This window comes from Macrobrachium nipponense, chromosome 32, assembly GCF_015104395.2.
Source record: "Macrobrachium nipponense isolate FS-2020 chromosome 32, ASM1510439v2, whole genome shotgun sequence".
Classification (NCBI taxonomy): Eukaryota; Metazoa; Arthropoda; class Malacostraca; order Decapoda; family Palaemonidae; genus Macrobrachium; species Macrobrachium nipponense.
Window position 1 is genome coordinate 34,832,451 of NC_061094.1, and position 27,105 is coordinate 34,859,555.

At 41.9% G+C, this 27,105-nt stretch overlaps 1 protein-coding gene across 1 annotated transcript in view; it reads left to right on the plus strand.

The window, feature by feature from the left end:
• LOC135207340 (E3 ubiquitin-protein ligase listerin-like) overlaps positions 1-27,105 on the plus strand; it is a 350,507-nt gene that overhangs the window by 212,822 nt on the left and 110,580 nt on the right. The window contains exons 2-4 of the mRNA XM_064239051.1: positions 19,507-19,680; positions 19,964-20,154; positions 20,831-20,963. Coding sequence (XP_064095121.1) covers positions 19,507-19,680; positions 19,964-20,154; positions 20,831-20,963 — 498 coding nt within the window. The remainder of the gene's footprint in view (positions 1-19,506; positions 19,681-19,963; positions 20,155-20,830; positions 20,964-27,105) is intronic.

A 27,105-nucleotide genomic window follows, 5' to 3' on the forward strand; every position in this document is an offset into this window, starting at 1 on the left:
ATTCACCATAAATCGAAATATTGTGCTAGAGACTTCCAAGTCGTTGCAAAATGAAGGTAAATGATTGAACTATTACTAGAATATAAGAAGTTTTTGCTTACAATTGCGTTTTTCGACCATTTCGGTAGAGTCAAAAGTTGACCGAAAGTTGAAATTTTTGCACTTAACGTTATTTATATGAAAATATTTCGAAACTGATAAAAGCTACAACCATGGGTTGATTTTTGTTGTATTGTGCATGAAATTGCGCACATTTCCATATATAAAACTTTATGTAACGGCAATTTAAAAGGGTGCAAACATTAGGACAATCGCACGAAAAAATTTATCGGAAGAGTTATCGCACGAACGTGAGGAAAATGTTTTTTTTCATAATTAACCATAAATCGAAATATTGTCTAGAGACGTCCAATTTGTTTCCAAATGAAGGCAAATGATTGAATATTATGTTGTTCGTGTATAGTGTGAATTAATATAGCTTACAATTGCGTTTCTTGACCATTTCTGTAGAGTTAAAGTTGACCAAAGGTTGAAATTTTTGCACTTATCGTTATTGTATATGAAAAATATTTGTCAAAACTGCTAAAGCTACAACTCATGAGTATTTTTTTGTTGTATTTTTACATGAAATTGTGCACATTTTTCATATATAATACTTCATGTAAAGGATAATTTAAAATGGGTGCAAAAAATTATGTCAAAGTGACGAAATAATTTCAGAGATGTGTCACTGATACTTTTTAGTGCGATAAGAAAGAAATTAGCGCTTGCGCGCCTGCGTAGCGATTGTAAACAAAACAACGCCTTGATCCGTGAACTCCCAGCATCCCCCAAGGCGCGTGATACAAAAGTTTTCGGCTGGTAGGCCTATAAGTATTTTTCCGCGAATTTTTAAAAAAACTTTTTTGAGCCGACGTATGATACGTCCAATCGGCATACGGGAGACATTTTGACACGACGTTTAATACGTCCAATCGGCGTAAGAGGGTTAACTTTACAAAAAACTTGAAATTTAAAAAAAAAAAAAAAAAAAAAATTTCTTTTTTTCTTTTTATTTTCAATTTTTTTTATTACTTATTATACTTTACATTTAACTTTTTTTACCTTTTTTTTTTTTTTTTTTTTTTTTTTTAAATACAAAATTTCAACTTCTTCACCACTTTCAACTTCCTGTTTTTTCGTAGTATCACTTGGTTCTTCCTTTTTGCTTACTTCTGCTAGTAGCCTAGTACTAAAGGCCTCTTTAAAAAATAACTATCCAAGGAAGATTGCTTCTGCCTGCTTTTGACAATGTTCCTGAAACGACTCAGGCAAACGTCATCGAACTGTGCAAGCATACGACCTGTGTGAGCCTTTTCGGGGTGTCTCTTTTGTACGAATGATTGCACCTTATGAAAAGCAGCTAGAGCATCCTTAATTTCTGCTGTTGTCATAGAGTTGTCGTCCTCCTCCTCGCCGCTGCTAGAGAACTCCTCTTGAACGACGTTATGTTGCATGGCCTCCAACTCCTTCAGGTCACCTGTCGTAAGCTTCTCTTGGTGCTCCTTGAGAAGGTCATTGATGTCGTCCTCGTCGACGACCAGCCCCATGGACTTGCCGAGTGCAACGATCTCGTCGAGATCTGGTTGCAAAACAGTTTCAGGATCGTCAACTGTTCCTGAATCTGCAGCACCAGCTTTGCCCACGTCAAATCCCTCGAAGTCTTGGGCGGATACGTCATCAGGCCAGAGTTTCCTCCATGAGGAATTCAAGGTTCGCCTCGAAACCTCCTGCCAAGCTTGGTCGATGAGTCGGATGCATATCACGATATCGAAATGCTCCTTCCAAAATTGACACAAGGTGAGGTTTGTGGTATCAGTGATGTCGAAACATCTCTTGAAAAGATGTTTCGTATAGAGCTTCTTGAAGTTCGATATCACCTGCTGGTCCATGGGCTGGAGAAGAGGGGTGGTGTTAGGTGGAAGATAAAGAACCTTGATGAAGGAGTACTCTGCTGGGATATCTTCCTTGAGGCCAGGAGGGTGAGCAGGGGCATTGTCCAACACCAGTAGACATTTCAGAGGAAGGCACTTCTCTTCCAAGAATTTCTTCACTGCCGGGCCGAAACACAGATTTACCCACTCGGTGAACAAAAGCCTCGCTGCATTAGCCCTCCACATCACTGGAAGCTTCTCCTTAAGCACTTTGTGAGCCTTGAAGGCTTGAGGAGTCTCCGAATGATACTCAAGTAGGGGCTTCACCTTGCAATCCCCACTGGCGTTGGAACAAAGTGCGAGCGTAAGCCTGTCTTTCATAGGCCTATGCCCGGGTAGCTTCTTCTCTGCCTGCGTGATGTACGTCCAACGAGGCATTTTCTTCCAAAAAAGGCCAGTCTCATCACAGTTGAAGACTTGCTGAGAACTGTAGCCTTCCTTGGTCGTCATCTCTTCGAACGTCTTAATAAAGGCTTTGGCCGCTTTCGTGTCCGTTCTGGTCGCCTCCCCATGCCGCACCACCAAATGGATGCCAGTCCATTTACAGAATTTCTCGAACTACCCATGTGAAGCCTTGAACTCTGGGCAATCAAATCGCTGAAAATAGTGCTGCCTTTGTGGCCGATTGCCGTCTCGGTTATCGTATCGCCAGCGATTTTTTTGTCTTTTATCCAGACAAGAAGAAGCCTTTCCATTTCATCGTGCACGTGGGTCCTCTTGTTGGACAAAATAGTCACGCCCTTGGAAGGTGTAGCTGCTTTGATGGCATCCTTCTGCTTAAGGATGGTGCCTATTGTCGACGGATTTCGGCCATATTCCTTAGCGATCACACTCAATCGCATACCAGCTTCATATTTTTTAATGATCTCCATCTTCGTGTCCAAAGAGAGCTTCCTCTTCTTTCAATGAATTTCAACTTTCTTGGGACCCATGACTACATATACGTATACTGTACGTAATTATGTAGATGTAGTACGTATACATATGTAGTAAAGTTCTCACACAACACAATAAAGTATACTACAACGAAATCACTAATGAATTTACATTAATAAACGAATTCATTAGAACAAACGAATACCTCGTGCGTACGATACCGATGATGCCGTGAAGTGACCAAAGAAGCACGCCGCTACGTAGATGCATCATGGGAGGGATGTTGACCAAAAGGAGTAAAGGATCTCATGGCAGTGACTAGCATCAGGAACCAATGGGGGATGTGTACCAGACCCCCTCGTGAATAGTTAGAACACGCAAATGTTTGGAACCCCTATAAAAACGCTAAAAACAGCCTATTTTGTTAGTTAAAACTCTAAGAAAAACCCACTAAAAATGTTTATACTTGGTTTTTTAATAATTTTATCACAGAAAGTACATTTTATGATGAAATTTATCAAAAACCCAGGAATTTGTGGATATTTCTTATAGAAAAATGCCGCGAATGTGCGAATTTTCCGTGAATAATGCGGGGAAACATTCCTGAGAGAAATCCGCGAATGTGCGAGTCCTTGAATCTGGAGAACGCGAATACGGGGGTCCACTGTAATTGTATTTACATTATTCCTTATGGGAATCATAGTTTCATACATTCAACTTCCCTGTCAGATATATACTTAGCTATAGACTCCGTCGTCCCCGACAGAAATTCAAATTTCACGGCACACGCGACAGGTAGGTCAGGTGATCTACCGGCCTGCCGCTGGGTGGCAGGAATAGGAACCATTACCGTTCTAGAACCAGATTTTTTCTGTCGCCGTATTGTAAACATATGTTTGCGGTACCTCCTGACTTGATTTTCGTGTTTCATCGCCATCGATCTTCTGGGCTGTCTTTTGCAGGGAAGTACTGGGTCTTTGGCTCGGCATACGCTTTTATTAACTTTTTAATGAATTTGGCTTCGAAATTTCGAAGAATATATGACGTGTAACTACCGAAATTGTCGGTAGACACTCACATAGTTTGCAAGAAAGGGAAATATTAATATTTATTCATTAATATGCGTAATAAGTGTTAGAATTGATTGAGGAAATATACTGACTTTCTACTTTAGGGAGTCAGAAAAGAATATAACTAGATACACTTCCTTTAGAAGTTTTATTGGCTACTCGTAATAACGAGCAGGTAGGGTATTAACAGTACTAGTAGTGTTGCATCCTCATCACCTTATTTCACAGAAACTTCAAATTCATAATTGCAATATGAAGACAAGGGATGTAGCTCAAAATGCGAGCTATTAAAAGGTAAGAAGTGATTACAGTGTTCCCCATTGCAGTGGAGGGTGCGTCTGATCGGCTCTGTCTCGCTCCCAGGGTCTCAGAACCTCTTTCCAAACTCACAAGCCCAGAGGAGAAGGAATGTCGAAAGCCGCACGGAGGTTTCAGAGAATCCCCACCGGTCAGGCGTCCCCTTGGCAGATTCTGTAGAACGTCCCAGACTGCCAAGTTTGCCATTGGAAAGGCGTCCTAAAATAGTGGAGGGTGCGTCCGATCGGCTCTGTCTCGCTCTCAGGCCTAGACCTCTTCCAAGCTCACAAGCCCAGAGGAGAAGGAATGTCGAAAGCCGCACGGAGGTTTCAGAGAATCCCCACCGGTCGGGCGTCCCAGACTGCCAAGGATAGCGGTTGGAAAGGCATCCTAAAACAGTGTTTTTCGTCATCCGATTCTTCATCGAAAGGAAAAAAAGGGTGGAGTTCTGACAAGCTATCGAGACCTTCTAAAAGAAAATCTCCAGCTTGGGATTACTAGCCCCGGAAAGTTTTCCGGCGGACTATCCACCTGAGAAGAAGAAGAAAGAGATTTATTCATCAAATCCTCCTTCCCCTAGATTCGGATACGGAGAAAGAAGACGCCACTACGAAGATCCTAAGAGAAATGCAACAACCGATATCTTCGTTAATGGGTATGTTTTGAAGAAGGATCCTCCCAGGAGAAAGGATCACTTCCTTCCCGTTAAGAAATCCCGTCCGATAGAAGTCTTTGACAGCTCGGACGAGGCGCCTGCCAGGCGCAAAACGCCGACAAGGCGAGATGATTCTAAAGAAAGACCTGAAACTCCTACTAAGCGAAAAGCGCCTGAAACGAGGCGCAAAGCGCCTGAAGCGCCTGAAACGAGGCGCAAAGCGCCTGAAGCGCCAGGCTCCAGGCGCTATGAACCAGGATCTTCATCGGAAATGGAGTTAGAGGCGGACCGAGAGGCTCCTCTTTGGGAATTTTTGCAGGATCAGTTTTTACCTGACAGGGTCTCTAGATGTCGCACAGGCGGCCGTAGCCCTTGTCAGGATATGCCTGATTCTGCGAAAGGTGAAAGACATTCGAGGCCTTCTCCTGATAGGGACGGGAGTTGTCACACAGGCGGCCGTCGCCCTTGTCAGGATAGTCTTAATGCAAGTAAAGGCAAGAGCAAGATTGGCCTTCTCCTGGCGGGGACGCAAGATGTCGCACAGGCGGCCGTAGCCCTTGTCAGGTTGGAGTCAGTACTGCTAAAAGCCCTTCACCTTACGAAAGGAGGCGCTCTCCTCCGGTTGCTCATTCTTCTCCCAACTTGATGGACAGGAAATGGAAAATAGATTGGAATTGGAAGCCAATAAGGGGGCAGGTCTCTCAGTTTATAAGACCTTAGCGACCTTTTTTATTGAGAGAATCAGTTCATTACTAGTAAGAGGATATTAAAATCATCCTCCTAAAAAATAATGCAACCAACCATTTACAGAAAGAGTTGCAATCGTTTGGAAATTGAACAAGATTCGTACGAGCTCTCATTCATTGATTAGAGGCTTTTCCAGATAACAGAGGCGTAGAATGCGGCCTTATCTCCAAGAGAATAAAAGCTTGAGAGATTCTCTCCGATCCTCGGTTTTCATTTGCGATCTCTTTTGACTAATACTAATTCGGGTTTATTGACGAAAAGAACGAAGAGAGTAAGATTTCCATTCTCTCTCTGCATCGGAGAGGAAAGAATGTAGTAAGAAGATTTGGTGTATACGACTACTGAATGACAAGTCATATACGCATACCATAGTTGCCTTTGTGGTTCGCTACGGAATTATCTATATCCTTACAGGAATTTCCTAGTAAGGACTTCGCTTAAAAGGTTTGTTACGACAATACCTACTCAGCTTCGGTATTTAACAAAGGTTGTTTGGCTTAAATATGCATTTCTGGGCTTAACCTGTGTCGCCCTGTGAAATGGTTCCTTTGATACTATTTCTTAGGAATAAATATTGCTATTCATCCTAGAGAAAAAAGAAACAATATAATGCCAAGATAAATGGCTCACTCACCTCTAATAGAAGTGTCGGTATAGTAAGGAGCGAGTGGAATCACTACCAGAGGTCCCTTGCCATTTAGCTTCTTCCTTCGACAAAACCCCGAACTACGGAGGAGCCGTGCTACAGCTCCCGGTTCTACTACTACCGTGAGCGCCTCCGACGCCTGTGACGTCATTCCTTTGATAGCACGCATTGCCGCCACACGTTGCTTTTTTCTTGTGCTGTGCAATCGCTTTTTCTGGATTTATCAAGGATTTTTCAAGATGTCTTCAGCTTCTGCTTCTAAGTTAAGTACTGTTTGGGGTTACTGATCTCATTTTATGATGATCTTCGTGTTTTTTTATATGTTCGGAGCCTTATCGGCCCGGTCTGCCCCGACCGCATGGCGGTAAGGGTTCTCTCTTTCGGTCTCCCATACCGTTAGGGATTTCCCTTTTCACAGTACTATTGATATGGTTACTTACACATAGTCTCTATATCTTTATGCAGTTAGCTTATTCGTTAGGCCTTCACGGGGCACGCTCCGACCGCACGTTCGGGCCTTAGCTTAGTTACGCCTTACATTGTTAGGAGTTTTTTATCAGTCGGGTTTGAGAGTCATATCATACTATTTATTCTGATGTTCCCTCTTACCTACTCTAGTACCTGATTACCATTTAATCTTATAGTAGGTACTAAGTTGGGCTAACATACACCATGCTTCGGTATGGCGATTAGCCTACCCTGTTATCACTGTCTTTACCGTTAGGTTAGGCTATCATACCCCAATTGCGATTGGCGATTAGCCTGCCCCCCCGTTATCTTGAACTAGAGGTTAGATTGGGCTAACATACCCCTTTCTTCGGATCGGCGATTAGCCTATACTTTCTGATTGTTTAGTTTATTTGTGTTCCCCGTGTTAGCCTAGCTTTAAGATATCGCATTATATTTATTTGTTTTGATTGATTTATTTTTATTATAAGTAATCCTATATATATATCAGTGATATTGGTGTTGTTCCGACGGATCTTCCCCACCTCGTGTTTACACCTGGCTGGGAAGGCCGCTGGTCGATCGCGGTGAGCCACCCGGTTACGTGGTCCTCCACCCGTCCCCTCCATTCCCCCCTCCACACATTGCCACCCACGCCAATGGGTGATGACTCGTTTCTCACAGCTAGCGTCCGAGTCTGCATGAGAGGGGGTGACTCATGGGGCTGGTGGGGAGCTCCCCCCTACTGGTGTTCTCATTCATCATGTGTCTCGGGGGCTCGGGACCTTCTCCCCCTACTTCCTCCGTCCTTAACTGGCCGCTCAGGTGGGAAGGTTCCCCTACCCCACGTACTTCCCTACCCTCCCCCCCCCCCCCCTTCTTCAGTCCAGCAGGTGTCACTCCGCCGCTACCGGACAATAAGAGACGGGGGAGGGGACCACTGGGTGCCTATCCACCTAGGATAGTTCACACGAGCACTTACTGATATGATGGTTTTTTTTATTTCTGCCTCTTGTCCTATCCCTTGCTTCAACAGAAGTTTGACATTGCTCACTCAATTTTCTTAACTCCGGGCCCTACGGAGTTTATTCTACCCATATAACAAGTGAGCCTAGGCGGAGGCAGAAACTTTCTTCCCCCCTCGTAACTTTTCTACGTAATATTCATACGGAGCGAGCCTTAGAGCTTACTCCGGCATTTCTTTTGCATGCCACTTATTCGTAGAACACTATCCGTCGGTCCTACTCCGGCACCCACGGATATTTTGCATAATTATACCACCGGAGGTTGTCATTGGTACTCATGTATCCTTTGACTTACAGATGTTGTGCTGCCAGGAGATTGGGTGCAATGCCATCCTCCAAGACCCGTGCGGCCTTATAGTTTGCCGCTCCCATGCTGGATGTGCAGTGAAGGTGGAGGATTTTCTAGTTTGGCACCACGAAGCCTGCCAAACCTGCTACTTGCTAGTAGGCGATGCCTCACTAGTAGTAAGTTTTCTTAGCACTATCTTCATTCATTCATCACCTGGAATACTTGTTATTATTATATACATTTCACATGTGGGACACATATTCATATAGTCTCAACACAACAGACATTCCTCCCTTATCCTTTCCCTAACTCTAGACCTTTCTTACAGGGTTCTGACAAGGAGAAGAAGAAGGCTTTGACTAGCTCAAAGCATGGGTGGGGGGATTTGGCCGGAACTCGAAGGGCCGCCCCTACATTCTTACCCAGGACATGGCGGACCTGGTATTCCCCGGAGCCAAGAAAGGATCAGTGGTGGACCCGGTAGTGGCCGCCCCTTTGCTGGCCGATCTCCAAGTCATGATCTCCCTTCAGGATGGGGATTTTCCAGAGGACGTAGCGGAAGACGTCGCGGCAATGAACCTCGACGTCGAACCCATGACTATAGACTCGATGGGTACAGGTAAGGGTGTAGTAGGGGCAGCTTCTGCGGGTTCTCAGGGCCCTTTCCTGAGTTCCCTTTCTCCATCACCTTCCACTGATCCATCTACTTCTACTTCTTTCCGGGGCTTCACTGAAGACCAGCGGTCTGTCCGTCCTAAGGTTGCTTCAGTGATCCCCAAGGCTAAGTCGACCGAGGAGAAACTTAAGAAGTCTCTCCCCAAGAAATCGGTCATCTTGGCAGACGCTGTAGCTCCGGCTCACCACCCCGGAGCAGTTAAGTCAAGGGAGGCCTCTTCGTCTGCGTCGAGGTCCCCCAAACGTAAATCCCGTAAGGATAGGGCTCAAGTCCCTCTTTTCGATCCCGAAATCCTTTTCGGCCAACATTCTGGAGCAGGTGGGAGTGATCGTAGGGGCCTTGGTAGACAACAAGGTTGGCTCGGTACTCTCCCAGCTCTCCAGTTCTGTTGCGTCTTCCGGCCAGTCGATCCAATCGCTGGCGGAACGGCTGGCTACTCAGGAGAATGCCATCGCCGGAATTCAATCCTCGATAGCGGCAGGTTCCCCCCTGGCTGTGCCGCCTTCTCCTCTTCCAATGCCAGATTCCAGCCAACTGCCGGAATTCAAGGCGGCCAATCCGTTTGTCAATGGAATGTTGACCATCGAAGGCATAGGAACTCGAAGGTGGGAGGACTTCGAGTTCCACCCCAGGGACCTTCAACCCCCATTCATTGGCTACGTCCGGGTAACGGAAGCAGCCATGATGAGGGAGGACAAAGTTCCCAAGGTAACAGTTATCCTTCCGAGGGAACAGGCACAGCAGACTCTAATGAGGAGTCTAGAGGAATGGGGGTGTGAGAATACCCGCATCACAGCCTTTAGAAGTCCCTTTACCGTTTTCACTCCGGTGGAAGGGACTCCGCTACCACTTACCCTTAAGGTAGTGGAAGCAACCTTTCAGGCAGCCCTGAAAGACAAGCCCCTGCCTCAACTTCGGGAGACGGAACCCACCTCTCTCCTAGTTCCAGGCTCTGAGACGTACTTCGAAGGGGCGGTTCCTACTTTCTCAGTAGGAAAACTCAAGGCGGACTGTGCCACCACTCTCTTTAGTGAGAGGCTTCCCAGGTTGTCGGACTCCCTCATCCAGACGGAGTACGACACCCGGACTAGGCTCGCGAGATCCCTTTCCTCCATGACTATGGCGGAGATGACGGCTCTTGTATACCAACAAGAGCCGTTGTTTAAGGTTATGGCTAAAGGTCTGCTGCACACCATGCAGTGTGACCTTTACAACTTCCTCATAGCCAGGAGGAATTGCAGGAAGCACGTTCTGGCGGAAGCTACTATCCGCCATGAACCGAACAAGCTGATAGCTTCCTCAATTTGGGGGACGGACCTCTTCCCAGCACCAGTGGTAGCAGAAGTCCTTCATGAGGCTTCAAAGGTCAACCAGTGCCTCAAAGTCAGGTGGGGACTGGTAGCGAAGAGGAGACAGGAATCTTCTGGTCCTAACCAAAGGATCAAGAAGAAACCAAGAAAGTTCTCTTCCTTCCAGCCTCCTCAGCAGACGTTGGTTCAGGCAGTCCCAGCATCACAAGGGCAACCATCGTCGAAGGGTCAACAACAATACCTTGTCCTGACCCCTCAGTCCAGCAACCCCAACCCCTAACTACTTCCTTTGCGTCTCTCCAGCCTACAACTCCAACTATGAAAGCCAGAACTTTCAAGCGTTCAATAGGTTCGCGAGAGGTAGCAGAGCAAGAAGTGCCTCTCGGTTCAGAGGGTCTGGCAGGGCTGCAAACAGAGGAAGAGGTTTCCGAGGAGCAAGAGGTGGCCGCCCCTCGGCAAACCAGCAGTGAGAGTCCCAAGGTAGGAGGGAGGCTGTACCTCTTCCGCCAGCGGTGGGGGTTCAGCCCTTGGGCTCAGAGTATAGTGACCAAAGGCCTAGGTTGGAGTTGGCTAGAGGGCCCTCCTCCAACCAACAGATTCTATCAAGCACCAACAACGGAATTGGTAGAGTATACCGAAGACCTCCTTCTCAAAGGAGTAGTCTCAAGAGTCAACAATTTAAAATTTCAAGGACGCTTGTTCAGCGTGCCAAAGAAAGACTCGGAAAACCGAAGAATCACCTTAGACTTGTCCCATCTGAACTTATACATTCATTGCGACAAGTTCAGGATGCTGACCGTTTCACAGGTACGGACCTTACTTCCCCGTGGGGCTGTCACAACCTCTATAGATCTTACAGATGCCTACTATCATGTTCCATAGCCAGAACACTTCCGTCCGTTCCTAGGCTTCAAACTAGGCAACAGATCCTACTCCTTCAAAGTAATGCCATTCGGGCTCAACATAGCCCCCAGGATCTTCACCAAATTGGCGGAAGCAGTAATGCAAGAGCTAAGGAAACAGAGAATAATGCTAGTGGCTTATCTGGACGATTGGCTTATTTGGGCAAAGAACCCCAAAGAATGCAAGGAAGCAACGGTCAAAGTGATCAAATTCCTGGAACATTTAGGTTTCCAAATAAACAAAACCAAGTCCAGACTAACACCGGAATCTCGATTCCAGTGGTTAGGCCTTCAGTGGGACTTGCAATCGCACACTCTATCAATTCCGTCGTTGAAAAGGAAAGAAATAGCAAGAGCTACAAAACAATTTCTCAAACAACAACAAACATCCCGGAGGTGCCAGGAGAGAATCCTGGGCTCACTCCAGTTTGCATCAGTCACAGACGTTCTGCTCAGAGCCAAACTCAAAGATATAAACAGAGTATGGCGCTCAAAAGCGAATTGCAGATCACAGGACAAACTAGCTTCTATCCCGGCGATCTTACGGAAACGTCTCCGCCCCTGGATGGAGACAAAGAATCTTTCAAAAGCAATTCCTCTACAGTTCCCTCCTCCATCATTAGTGATCCACACAGACGCCTCGGGGAGGATACTCCCAGCACGAAAAAGTTCAAGGAACTTGGTCGTTAACATTCCGCCAGCTATATATCAATGTACTGGAGGCTATGGCAGTATTTCTCACACTGAAACTACTCCGTCCGCCCAAGAACTCACATTTCAAACTAGTTCTGGACAGTGCAGTAGTAGTACACTGCATCAACAGGGGCGGATCCAAGTCAAGCCACTTGAACCATGTCATGATAGCCATCTTCTCTCTGGCAAACAAAAACAAATGGCACCTGTCAGCCACTCACCTGGCAGGGGTCAAGAACGTAGTAGCAGACGCTCTGTCTCGCTCCGTTCCGTTGGAATCGGAGTGGACACTGGACAGGAGTTTCATTCATTGGATCAGTCCCCTTACAAGTCCCCCCCGGACTTCAAGTAGACCTCTTTGCCACAGAGTCAAACCACAAACTCCCCTGTTACGTGGCACCCAACCTCGATCCTCTAGCATATGCTACGGATGCAATGATCCTCAATTGGAACAAATGGAAGAACATTTACCTCTTCCCTCCGGTGAACCTTCTCATGAAAGTTTTAGACAAACTCAGGACATTCAAAGGCCAAGTAGCTCTAGTAGCTCCCTAAAACTGGCCCAAGAGCAATTGCTTCCCTCTTACTCCTAGAGTGAGACTCCGACCCCTACGGATTCCCAACCCCAAACTAACCCAGTTAGTGCAAACTCAGACTGTGTCCGCTTCCTCAAGAATTCAGAAAAACCCTAACTTTATGGATTTTCTCTGAAATTTGCAGCTATGAGGAATGCAGAAATTGATCCCAGAATATTTCATTCTTGGAATCAGATAAAAGAGAATCTACTCTCCGGCAATATGATTCATCTGTCAAGAAACTAGCAGAGTTCCTTAAGATGTCAAACTCTCAAGTCATGACAACGAACCTAGCCATAACTTTCTTCAGATCATTGTTTGAGAAAGGTTAGCAGCAAGCACTATCACTACGACCAAATCAGCTCTTAAAAAGATCTTCCAATTTGGTTTTAGCATAGATCTTACGGATTCGTACTTTACGTCCATACCAAAAGCTTGTGCTAGATTAAGACCATCAACGAGACCTAAAACAGTCTCTTGGTTCTTAAATGATGTCCTCAAACTGGCCTCAGACATTAACAATGACTCTTGCAATTATATATCCCTCCTGAGGAAAACCCTATTTTTATTAAGTTTAGCCTCTGGAGCTAGAATATCAGAACTGTCAGCCTTATCAAGGGAACCAGGTCACATTGAGTTCCTCCCCTCAGGGGAAGTCCTCTTATCCCCAGATCGCCACTTTCTAGCCAAAAATGAAGATCCATAGGACAGATGGTCCTCATGGAAAATCCTACCACTACCTCAAGACATTTCCCTTTGTCCTGTCAAACTCATTAAGAGCCTACCTAAGTAGAACAACTCTGAAATCTTCAGGCCCGTTGTTCATTAGGAAGGAAGGTGGTACATTATCCCTAAAAAGGGATCAGGCAACAAATTTTATACTTCATTAAACAGGCCAACCCAGAGTCCTTTCCTCGGGCCCCGACGATGTTAGGGCGGTGGCCACATCTATAATTATTCCTTTTTCACACATGAATTTTGACGATCTTAAGAAATATACAGCTGGAAATCTACGACAGTTTTCAAACGGCACTTACCTAAAAAAACCTTAGAAAGCCCTCAAACATTTCCAGCTAGTGGCAAGCTGGGAAACACAACAGTTTTCCTCCTGAACTTTAATAATTCTAATATTCTTTGGTAGCCTTCCCTTCCTTGCCTGACCCAAGTTGCTCCCACTTACTTAGTTTAGTCGCCTTCTATGTAATTGGGTTTACCTTGAGGTTTTAGTCTGGCTTGTTGCAACCATTTCTAGTTGGGATTCATTTCCATTGTTATGTATATATCAACTTATGATCCTGTCTTTTGCCTAACCTGTATAATTTGCTTGTTGTTAGGCTAACTAATTTTAAGTTATAACCCATGTTTAAGGGCGCATTCTTAACCATAATTGTATGTCTGTAATTTGAGTTGATCATTATACTATTAACCTTACAGGTGTTTAACTTTACCTTCTTATTGATCTGTACTGTCCCTCAAGCTTGGTGTTTTAGCATTCTCTGGTACTATTTCACAGGGCGACACAGGTTAAGCCCAGAAAAGGGATTTTGACGAAGGAAAAATCTATTTCTGGGCAACGACCTGTGTCGCCCTGTGAAACCCCACCCTGTAGTTAGATTGTCCTCACCCAGCTTACCCCAAGCTTGGAGGCTATCTTCAGGAATGACGTCACAGGCGTCGGAGGCGCTCACGGTAGTAGTAGAACCGGGAGCTGTAGCACGGCTCCTCCGTAGTTCGGGGTTTTGTCGAAGGAAGAAGCTAAATGGCAAGGGACCTCTGGTAGTGATTCCACTCGCTCCTTACTATACCGACACTTCTATTAGAGGTGAGCGAGCCATTTATCTTGGCATTATATTGTTTTTTTTTTCTCTAGGATGAATAGCAATATTTATTCCTAAGAAATAGTATCAAAGGAACCATTTCACAGGGCGACACAGGTCGTTGCCCAGAAATAGATTTTTCCTTCGTCAAAATCCCTTTATTGAGAGCTTCATTAGGCTCAAGAATAATTTTATTATATTCCTTCACTGAATGGAGTAACTGGCAACTCAGGAAGAATGCAACCAGGCAGCGAACGAGACAGCTGTCATTGTAAGCCAATACAGTACCATCCAGTTCTCGGTCATGAGCGTTTGGTTACATCTCTCTCCTACGGGATCGAATGGTTAACCGTATCTTCCCCCTACAATCATGGACTTAGCCTCGATTTGAGGGGATTTATAGGCAAACATGAATAACATGGTATTCGTTTTGCTAAGGAGTTTTCAATAAAAAGATCCCTTGTAACCTTGCGGTAATGTTTACCGCAATGTAACAGGATTATAGGAATTGGAAAACAATTTGAATTTCATGCAGCAGAGCTATATATATTATTTGATGCTCTCATGCTTACAGAAGCAAAATAATGGTCTTGCTAACTTTTCGGTATAGCGAGTTATTAATCGAAGGGTTCAGTAACCTCTCTGACAGCAGGCTCGGTAACGGCACGGTTCGTTCCTGATTTCGTTCCCCGTCTAACTGGAGGGGTGTTCGATCCCAAGGAGGGACGAAATGATTTTTTCAAATCAATTTGACTAATTCCACAGCTCTCTTATATCTCAAGAAGCATCGAGAATCTCTTTGTTCGCCCATGTTCGCGTTAACAAGAGAGAACCTGTTTGGAACACAGACACGGAACGTAACGATTCTTAAGAGGTTTGCTGCACGATGTTGCACGTCCGTGAGAACCTTCTCGATCGACGATATAACTATTGACTTATGTCTAATCTTAGATGGAAAGAGAGTTGTGGAAACCTGCGAGATGTCTTCTTCATAGATCTCTTTGCAAGGTGGAAGACGAACAGGCTTCCTCTAGACTGCTTCCTTATTCTCGAACCAAGAGAGGTAGCAATATACGCCATTTTTAGTTTAAATGGGGAATAAACTTTAGTCTTTTTTCCCCTAGATATATAAATTCTTAACAGATATTAAGATAAATGGGCGTCAAAGGAGGAGAGGATGATACTTTATGCCTCGTTTTGGCCTTAGAGAGGTTGGATTCACAGAAGTCACGTTCTTCTCACAGCATGTTTTGGAAGGCTTTTCCAAGTGAGTCTGGAGATTCTATTAGCATCTATTATAAATGGACCTTAACAACCTCTACACTCTAAGTCTGTCCGCGTGCAGACTGACCAGAAGTGGACATGAATGAGAGGATTTTTCAAGGTAAATGACAATAGTCATGGCCAAGACATAGAATTGCTGCAGATCGTGTAGATGGAATGAGGAAACTGTCCTCTTCCGATACCTCTGTGAACCACATAGCGGTTTTTTCTTCCCTTTCAGAGGGAAGAATCACCTTTGTATATATCTGCTATCAAAGAATGCAGTAAAAGGCTATACTCTGTCTCTACAAGGGGAATTAGAGATAGCAGAGGATTAAGATCTTCGGGATCTTATACGATACCTCAATACGACAAGAGTAGGATATCATGTACTTCGAATGGGATCTTTTGTGGCCTCAGATTCCGTGTTCCGACAAGATGGAACTATTCCTCATCAAACTTCTTTGAGAAATTTTATGAGGGAATTCTTTGTTTCTCTTGGCCCTAAACGACCAAGAAGACAAGTGAATTTTTTGTGCATTGGAATCTCGCATCAGATTCAATGGAGACTCAGCAGTGGGTTCTTGCCAGCATAGTATGTCTGGCAAAAGAACTGAAACCCTCTATTCCTGACTCAACGCTTTCAGATAGAAGTTTCGTTGCCCAGGCAGGGTACTTACTTTTTCACCTACAGAAGAAGAGATGGTTTAAACGTTTGCCTGCAAAGTCTTTGGGATGCGATGAGGGCTCGAAATGCTTCCCAAAAGGTATTCAGAGGGATACAATAAAGAGCTAGAAATCAGGAGTCCTTCCAATTTCAGCTCGGAGTCTCCTTCGACTTCCAAGCTCCTTCCCTTCCTTCGGACAAGGATAGGGAAGATTCTGCAACGAGGAACTTCATCAACAAGTAAGAAGAGATCTCGTTAGCAACGGAAGGATTCAAGAAGGATCCTCCTCGGAGGAAGACTCTTATCTCTCGTACTGTTAGATATCCTATCGTCTAATGGATGTAGCTGACTACAATCACCTCCCCTTGCCGGAGAGGCCAAAAGCTCAAAGTGGAAGAATTTCTTCCACCCTTCTCCAATCTCCTGATAAACTATTGTGGAGGTTCAGGACTTTCGGACAATGTAGCGCCAACCAGGCGCCAAATGCCAAAACAGGCATAAAAAATGCCAGAGGCAGACAGTTTCAAGGAACACTGTCATTGTCTGATGAAGAGAAAGAGGGATCCTCCAACCTAGCGCAGATGCGCTAGAGGCGAACAAATCGGACAGATAAGAATGTCCGATGTGGACATCGCCAGACATCCTCGAGACTCTACCAAGCTCAAAGCTCCAGCAAGTGGAGAGGAGTCAGCCAGGCGCCAAGCGCCAAATAGTGCCAGTCTGGAGCCAGGCGCAAAGCTACTTTCAGGCACGAGGCGCCAGCCAGGAGTCAGGCGAAAAGCGCCTTCCAGGAGCTAGGTGCCAACCAAGCGTCAGGCGCCAGGCAGGTGCAAGGCGCCAGGCAGGCGCGAGGCGCCAGCCAGACGCCAGCCAGGCTCTAGGCTTCATCCTGAAGAGATCCATTTCAAAGAAAGCCCTGGTCTTCTTTGAAACAAGTGTGATCGCTAAAGCACTTCATGAATAACTTGATGATTCCTTCAAACAGCTGAGAATTAAAAGCGCATGAAGTGCGAGCTTTTATGAATTCTTGTTCTTTCCAGAACAATATGTTATGAGGACATATTAGCTGTCACTTACGGGAGATGCAACTCTGTGGTTGACTTCCCATCACACGAAGGTCAAGTTGACCTACGAGAGATCCTTCTCTCTTGGTTATACGTGTCTACGGATACACTGCTGGGATAGGGAGCCAACACTGATCCTTAACTAGTGAGTTAAATTTATTTAACGTGGTGTTTTATCTTTGGGTTGTTTGAAAGGAGTTTGGGGATAACTCTTTCAAATTAAGCACTAACCCTCGTGTTAGGATCAGGTGATCGGGACCGGTGTTGTGCTCCTTAATTATGCCACTAGGCATAGGTGTATTGTCATGTAAGTGGATAAGACCCCATTGACAAAAGACCATTAGATTCTGTCGAGTAAGTGGATAAGACCCCATTGACAGATCTACAAGAACTCTTAGCCTTAGGTCACATCCTCGCCGAGGCTCTTGAGACAAAGCAGACTCCTAGCAATAGCTAGGAAGTCAACCCTTTGTCTAAACACATAGGAACCAAGGTTTTATTTATCTATTACCTACAACGTATGTTGTTTACCTGTCTAATCAGTAATTAGCTGTCTCTTACCCTCCGCCAAAGATGCCAATCAGCTAAGTATATATCTGACAGGGAAGTTGAATGTATGAAAATTATATTGTTATTGTACAATAAAGTTTCATACATACTTACCTGGCAGATATATACGATTAAATGGCCCACCCAGCCTCCCCTCAGGAGACAGATGGAAGAAAAAATCTGGTTCTAGAACGGTAATGGTTCCTATTCCTGCCACCCAGCGGCAGGCCGGTAGATCACCTGACCTACCTGTAGCGTGTGCTGCGAAATTTGAATTTCTGTCGGGGACGACGGAGTCTATAGCTAAGTATATATCTGCCAGGTAAGTATGTATGAAACTTTATTGTACAATAACAATATCATTTTCGGTTTTCGTACGTTTCAGACTTCGTGGGAGGTTCCGGAATGGATTATGTACGAAAACCAAGGTTCCTCTGTTTATTATAGTACTTAGCTTTAAAATTTATGATGATTATGGTATTGAGAGCAAACACTGAGGATGAGTGAACTCTGTGACAGACCAGAGTTTAATGGGGAAGATAGACGACATATGTGCCATTGTCACCTCTTTAAGAATAAAACATAGGAAAAAGCTGAGGCAGTGATGTGTGGACTGGAGATAGAGTCCTCCTGTCCAGTCCTTTATATTTATATTATTTCACTGTGCCAACGTGCACTATTCTGGCCGAGACCAACTACTGTATAAGAGAATTTTTTGAGATTGGTTGGTCTGTCTCATGGAGCCCTGTGGGGATCATGATAGTGTAGCTCCTTGAGGACACACAGTGGCTTTACTATGAAAAATTTTCAATTTTGTCTTGTGTACTAGCTCAGATCTCTTAATTACTATTACAGTGGAATACAGTTTTTTACGTAATCTGTTCCAGAACATCCCACGAAGTTGAAACGTATGAAATCCGAAACAGTATTTCCCATAAGGAATAATGTAAATCCAATTAATGCATTCCAGATACCCAAAAATAAAGAAAAAAATACATTTTATAGAGAATAAACAGTTTTACATACAGAAAACAATGAAAAATAAACATAAATGACTAATGAAATGGATGAATAAACATTTAACATCACTCCTACCTTTATGGAAGACTCTTGTTAGTGTATGGAAGACAGAGAGGAGGGTAGAGGGAGGAGAGGTTATTGTTTGGAAGGGTAATTCCCCCTCCAAAAGGACTTCAGGTATCAAGGACTTATCTGGGTTTGATTTTCCTCTTCGCTTTCTACTGGCACTACCTTGGGGTACTTCTCTTTGTTTTTTACTGAACACCTCTACCAGACCAAAACTGTCCAGCAATATTTGTTTCTGGGATCTCTTTAAAATTTGCCTAAAGTGGAACACAGCATTGTCATTAAAAATGTTGGAAACACAGATTACTACATCTTTATTGGGATGATGATCCTCCACAAAATCTAATTACATCTCTCCACTTTGCAAACATGTCCTTAATCACTGAAGTAGGCACATTATGTATGCCCGTTCGCTGTCTGGATTTTTCAAACCAGTGTGTGCTGGCCTTAAATTCACTAATTACAGTACCTGTAGGCATTTTCTTACTGTGATTAGCATGCAACACTATCCAACACATTGCTACTAGTTCTTTCTTAAATTCTATAGTGTTTGTTGCCATTTTTACAAAAGGGCTGGCACTTGGAACTTTCTTAGGCCCCATGATGGCTTATTTAGCAAGAGGACTTGAATTAAAAAGAACAAAAAACCACGAACACAAAAGCAGAGTGGGTCACGAGAGAACACAAGATGCTTTGTTTGGGCGCTTGATACGGGGCCTTGTCTTGAGGTGGGCCTTGGAAGAAGCGTATCCAGGTGTACGAAATCCGAGGATATGTATGAAACCCTAGTCAAAATTATACTTGTTTTCATGTGTTTAAAACTTTTTGAATTTCTTAATATTGCATCTATCTTACTCATTAACATGGTTTTTTCGTAGGTCCGCAGTGCCTGGTTTTCATTTGTGAAGGATATTTTTGAGTTTGACAGTGAACTAATCCAAGATTGTAGGGGAGACTTAAGTAAAGCCATCCTTGCAGCTGTAGATGATCATGATGGCACAGTTTTGTCTCATATATGGGTAGCATTCCTACACCTTTGCGTGGCATACCCTGTAAGTATACAGTATAAATGTTGGTCTGGCATAAAGTTTTTGCTGCAATATGGACAGATTGCTCTGATTTATGTTTTTTGTAAAAAAACACATGTAATGTTATAAAATCTTTCTTTTTTCTGTCATAATGAAAACTTTTATCAATAAATGTTACATTTTATCAATAAATGTTAAATGGTGGTTAGTTAATAAATTACAGAAAGTGAATCTGTTTCAGTGTTGAATAACATAAACAAAATCTTTAATATATTCCAAATTTATCTGATATTTAATTTTTCTGCAGGATATATGGACAGATGCAACAACAAGCAGGTCTGTAATTGGCCGTATATATTCTGTTTTGCGTGATGGAGGAAGAGGTTGTGGCACAGAATTATACCCTCAGCTGTTACCAGTGATCAGTCTTATTCCTGAGAAAGCAACAGAGGATAAAAACACCTTCTATGTAGAATTCTTTCGAGCATTCTCAAAGGGGTTAGTAGACAAATTTTATTAATATTGTTTTTGTGTAATCTGGAAATGCTTTTTTATTTTTACACAGTGTGTTTTTATTTGCAAACCATAGTTTTATGTATGACCTTGTTACTATGTGACTTTATCTTGTGCCAGAATATTTTATATCACATCTGAATTGATTGCTATAATTACACTTACTTCCTATTGAATGAACGGCAGTTTGCAATATGTTTCCTTATTGGCCCATATAATGACATTTCCCATGGTAATTGTGGTAAGTTAATGAGGTAGTGGCTGGATTTTTTTCCTAACCACCCAAGGCATTGTGTAAAAGGATGGCTTACACTAATGAATATTGAAATTAATTTATAATGTCCAGTATTTAGATATTTCATTCAGACTAGGTAAACGGTACATATCAGTTAATTTTGAGCTGGGCACTGAAAACCTTTTATATATAGAATTCTCCAGTAATAAAGTAGATAGATTAATTGAAAGTTATTTTTAGCTAGGAAAACTTTCAAAACCACATGGAAAAATACATATTGTTTTACCTAGGTATTGCTTAAATTCATATCATTATATCATACTATTGTTGGTTCCTTTTGGTTTTGAATATGGCATATTTTCAGTATAATCAGCTTTTTAAATTTTTTTAAGTTTTACCTCATTGTGAAAAATATTCTCCTTGCAGATTGTGTAAACATAGAGGAACTGCAAGTGTGAGAGATCTTTGTGCTGGCATTAAGGCTTTATTTGAGTGCCTTTTGTTCGTTAGCAGTAATAATACAGATGTTAACTTATGGGAAACACTGATTAGATATCAGGTAAGTTGAGAGGATCTGGTGAATTGATGTTTTTATATTTTTCTATATATGTTAAGTATTTTTAGAGTTAGTATTTAAATAAAGTGTAATTTGTGTTCTGTACAATTGGCCTTGAATATACCATTGGTTTTTAAACCATTGCAACTAATTGTAAATGAAGGGGGCGGGCTGGCTAATGCCATTTTTTAAGGACAGGACTTTGACAGTCATACCACTTACCACTTAACCCTCTTACGCCGATTGGACGTATTAAACGTCGAGTCAAAATGTCTCCTGTATGCCGATTGGACGTATCATACGTCGGCTCAAAAAAGTTTTTTTAAAAATTCGCGGAAAAATACTTATAGGCCTACCAGCCGAAAACTTTAGTATCACGCGCCTTGGGGGATGCTGGGAGTTCACGGATCAAGGCGTTGTTTTGTTTACAATCGCTACGCAGGCGTGCAAGCGCGAATTTCTTTCTTATCGCACTAAAAAGTATCAGTGACACATCTCGGAAATTATTTCGTCACTTTGACATAATTTTTGCACCATTTTAAATTATCCTTTACATGAAGTATTATATATGAAAATGTTCGCAATTTCATGTAAAATACAACAAAAAAATACTCATGATTGTAGCTTTTATCAGTTTTGAAATATTTTCATATAAATAACGATAAGTGCAAAAATTTCAACCTTCGGTCAACTTTGACTCTACAGAAATGGTCGAGAAACGCAATTGTAAGCTAAAATTCTTATATTATAGTAATATTCAATCATTTGCCTTCATTTGGCAACAAATTGGACGTCTCTAGCACAATATTTCGATTTATGGTGAATTTATGAAAAAACTTTTTCCTCACGTTCGTGTGATAACTCTTCCGAAAAAGTTTTTTGTGCGATTGTCCTAATATTTGCACCCTTTTAAATTTGCCATTACATAAAGTTTTATATATGGAAATGTGCGCAATTTCATGCACAATACAACAAAAAACAACCCATGGTTGTAGCTTTTATCAGTTTCGAAATATTTTCATATAAATAACGTTAAGTGCAAAAATTTCAACTTTTGGTCAACTTTGACTCTACCGAAATGGTCGAAAAACGCAATTGTAAGCTAAAACTCTTATATTCTAGTAATATTCAATCATTTACCTTCATTTTGCAATGACTTGGAAGTCTCTAGCACAATATTTCAATTTATGGTGAATTTATGAAAAAAAAAAAAAAAAAACATTTTCCTTACGTTCGCGCGGTAACTCTAAATCTGAATTTTTTTGTGCGATTGTCGAAATGTTTGCACCATTTAAAATTACCTGTTACATAAACTTTTATATATGAAAATGTGCGCAATTTCATGTAGAATACAACTAAAAATGATTGAAGGTTGTAGCTTTTCTCTTTTTTCGAAATATTTGCATATAAATCACGATAAATAGAAAAAAAACCACGTTCGGTCAAATTTGACTCTACCGAAATAGTTGAAAAACGCAATTGTAAGCTAAAACTCTTACGGCCTAGTAATATTCTGTCATTTTTCTTCATTTTGAAACAAATTTGAAGTCTCTAAAACAATATTGTGATTTATAGTGAATTTTTGAAAAATATATTTACCTTCACTCCGCGCGCCGATTCGCGGCCGCAAGTCTCCGAAATACGTACATCGCATTATCCTAATATTTGCTCCTTTTCATATTAGCCTTTTTAAAGAGTTTCATATATCAAAATGTGTGCAAATTCATGAAGAATACAATAAAAAATAATTGAAGGTTGTAGCTTTTACCATCTCCGAAATATGTGCTTATAAAAAAATTTATATATAAAAAGTTCGACATTCGGTCAAATTTAACTCGTCCGAAATGGTCGAAATCTGCAATTCTAATCTAAAACTCTTACAGTATCGTAATATTCAATCATTTGTCTTAAGAGAAACAAATTGGAAGTCTCTAGAACAATATTTAGAATTACGGTGAATTTTTGAAAATAACATTTTTTTACGTCCGCGCGTTACGAATTCGTACATCATTTTGTGATAATATTTTTCCGGTGTTGCTTTTATTGTTTTACTATGTATTATATATCAAAAGGATTGCAATTTAGTGTACAATACAACGAAAAAAAAAATTAACTCGTTAGCTTTGACCGTTTTTTGCACAGCGTAATTTGAATACAATTATCTATGAATTTTTTTTTTTTCGCTACCATATATTGCATTATTTACATATGATAATGATATTATTTTTCATTTCTGATGATTGCATATTAAACTTCAGGCAATGAAAAAAAAAATGAGCCAATAATGAACTCTTAATCTTCAAAAATAAGCGCGCTGTGAATTTTTGAAAAAATTATTTTTTCCGCTTCCGCGCTCACTCCAAACCGGCGCCGGCATACAGGAGAGGTTTTGATTTTTAGGGCTTCGGCGTAAGAGGGTTAATAAGGTGACTTGGGACATCTCCAAACCGCATATGATTTTCACCTCTGACCTTCGGTTTTGTGACGCCAGGGCGATTTATCCCGAAAATAACCATTTTTCAAATTCTGTCTCCTCCCTTGATATTTAATATTAAGACCTGGGATTACTACCATATATAGACCAGATGTAGACCTCCAATCAAATGAAGTTTTTTTTCTAAAAGTCATTTTTTTGCTAGATATGAATTTTTCATTATGGTAAAAAAATAAACCCTGTAAATCAGGAAAAAAATTATAAAAGAAAGATGAAACAAAAACTGGAAAAAAGGGCTCTTTTTGATTGTTCTATAATGTCTTTCTAAGTTATATACCAAATTTCAATGCTATAGCTTTAAAACTAAGTGAGAAGATAGAATTTGAAGGTCAATAAATATAGTTTTGAGATAAGGGTGTTTAAAGTTTTCCTTTGTATTTTTATAAAGACAGTGTTAATAAATAATGATTATTATGAATGTATATTTCTTTTTTGGGTATTAATATGTTATATGGTGGGATGTCTTAATGATACACCCAATAAAATAGCATTATTTTATTGTGTAACACTTGCTGAGCTAGGCATGAGTCAGTCCGTGATGTAAACAACATGGGAATACAAACAATGGTTTCGTACATCAAAACAAAAGTCATCATACTGAAAAATCCCCCTTTTCATAAAAAGAAAAATGACATTACACTTTTCTTATGCAACAGATTCTTACATCAAAACAAAGTCATCATATTGAAACATCCCCCTTTTCATAAAAAGAAAATTACAGTACATGTTTCTTATGTGACACAACTGACTCATTTTGGGAAAACATGCTATCAAAATCTGAAACAAACTTCACTCTGTATAACATAATGCACAACTGAATATACCGCATCATGGAAAAACATTTATGCATGAACATTTTATCTGCAGTACTTCTAATTTAACTCAAATATCTTCTCGGTAGCGTATGGGCTTGACAATGTTTCGTTTGGGTCTTTCACTTGGGACAGAGGCTATGGGGTGCCTAATAGGTGATGATGGCATCACGGGTTGTATTGCAGGTAGATGATGTATAATATTCTTCTGCTCATCAAAACTGACAGGTTTAGGATGTGCCTTCTTGTTATCTTGCACAGTTGCATCACTATCAGTGTCATCAGCTGGAAACTCTGAATGTAAATTGTTTTACAGCATTCCTTGAAACATTCCTTGAAAGTTCCTTCAAAAACTTTCCGTTTCTTCTTATTTCACTACCATTTGGTGTTATTAAGATATATGACCGGGGTTCCGGATTTTTTAACTTTATTGTAGCAGGAAACCAATTCTTGCCATCTTGCACAAGAACCTTCACGCCAGGTAATAACTCACTCAGCTCTGAACGTGAATGAAGATCATAATTGCTTTTAGAATTGTTACTGGTCTCCTGTAGCTTGAAGTGGTGATCCATGAGATCAGGGGTTGGCTCCACTTTAACAGGAAGGCTATTCGATATCTTCCTCCTGAATAAGAGTTCTGCAGGACTCTTCATTCCATTAGAAAGAGGGCATGCTCTGTATGCTAGTAGGGCTTTGTGGGTATTAGAGCCAAACATTTTGGCTTTTCTCCATATATTTTTCTCTACACCTACCATCCTCTCAATAAATCCATTTGATTGAGCATACCTTGGGCTATTGGTGATATGGACAATATCCCATTCTTCAACAAATCTCTTGAAATCAGCAGATGAATATTGGGGTCCATTGTCGGAGTACAGGATCTGGCTTGGGCCATGGATACTGAAAAGTTCTTCCAGAAAATTTATCACGGCTCTCGACGTGGTATCTCAGCCTAGCTGCTAAATAAAAGGCATTTTACTGAAATTGTCAGCTACAATTATAAAATTCTGGTTATCCCATTCAAAAAGATCTGTGGAAATAAATTGCCATGGAAGACTGGGGGCTGAATGTTTCAGCATAGGCTCATTTGGGTATTTTCTGGCATTTAACAGGCATTCCCGGCAATCACCTATGTGTTCAGCAATATTCTTAAACATGCCATTCCAATACAGGCATTCCTTTGCTCTGACCTGGTTTTTAGAGATTCCTAAAGGACCTTTGTGTATTCTCTTTAAATATTCAGTCTTCATTGATGGAGGGACTAATAGACGTTCTCCAAAGAATTTAACACCATCTTCAACAGAAGAAATCCTTCACCGAAAAATATTTGCGAATCGCCTTTGGCAGACTATTGGCTGACTCAGGCCTACCGCTTGACACTTGCCCTCGGAGTATGGAGAGCTCATAGTCTTGGTCTGTACCTTGTTTGACTTTTTCTAACTGTCTTTGCGAGATCTGTATGAGATGAATGGTTTGTTCTAGCTGGACTCTTGATAAATAATCTGCAAAAACTAAGTCTCCTGGTTTGTACTTAATGGTGACATCATATAACTGAATGTGGAGTAACATGTGTTGGAGCCTTGGGGGAGCCTGGCTGAGTTGCTTGAGATGAATGCTTTCCAGTGGTTTGTGATCACTAATTACAGTAACAGCTTTACCATATACAAAACAATGAAAATGTTCAAGTGCAAAAACAACACTAAGCATCTCCCTCTCAATTTTAGCATAACGTGATTCCGCTGGTGTGAGGGACTTTGAGGCAAAAGCAACTGGCCTCCCATCTTGCATCAGAGCACCTCCCAGCCCATGCTGCGATGCATCTACTTCAAAAGTAACAGGACTTGTATCAAAATAACATAGTCTCATGTCTGAATGAATTGCTTCCTTGAGTTCATCAAATGATCTCTGATGGTCAATGGTCCACTCATATGGGACTTCCTTCTTGAGTAACTGTCTTAAAACCTTAGTTTTCTCTGCCATCAGGGGTACAAAAGGGCTTAAGTACTGTACAAGTACTAAGAAACTTTGTAGTTCCCTTAGCTTGCTGGAGGGGGTCGTCGATTGATTTCATCGCACTTTGCAGGGTCTGGTTGCTTGCCATCCTTAGACCATACAAGACCGTAAAAATTAATGGTTTGTTGTCACACATGGCATTTCCCAGCCCGAAAAACAAGGCTTTCTTCCCTGGCCACTTTCAGTAGCTTATGAAGATTATAATCATGTTCCTGTATGTCTCTTCCATAAACCACAATGTCATCAGCTACCAATTACTCCCTCACCTACTTTTCCAAGAACCTTATCCATCCGACACTGGAAAATATCTTGTGAAACACTAAGTCCAAAAGGCAGACGGAGGAAACGATACTTCCCAGCTGGACTCTGGAAAGTGCAAAGTCTACTGCTCTCTTCATCAAGCTTGATTGACCAATAGCCATTTTTGGCATCCAACTTTGAATAAAGGGCACTTCCTGACATCTTGTGTGCTATCTCATCTAAGGTGGGTATTTTATGATAGGTCCTCTTTATTGCAACATTCAGTTGCTTGGGATCAAGACATACCCGCAATTCACCAGAAGTCTTCCTCACAAAGGCTAATGCATGTATCCACTCAGACGTCTCATCCTCTGGGCACTCCTTCACAACACCCATATTTTCCAACTCTTCTAATTTTGCAATTATCTCATCTCTTAACTGAATTGGGCACTTTCTAGGCTGAACAACTACAGGGCAGGAATGGGGTGTTAACTCAATATGGTATTCACCTTTCATCTCACCAATATCTCCAAAGCATTTAGGGTACAAATTGCACATTGCTTGTACATCAGGTATAGGAGTAGGC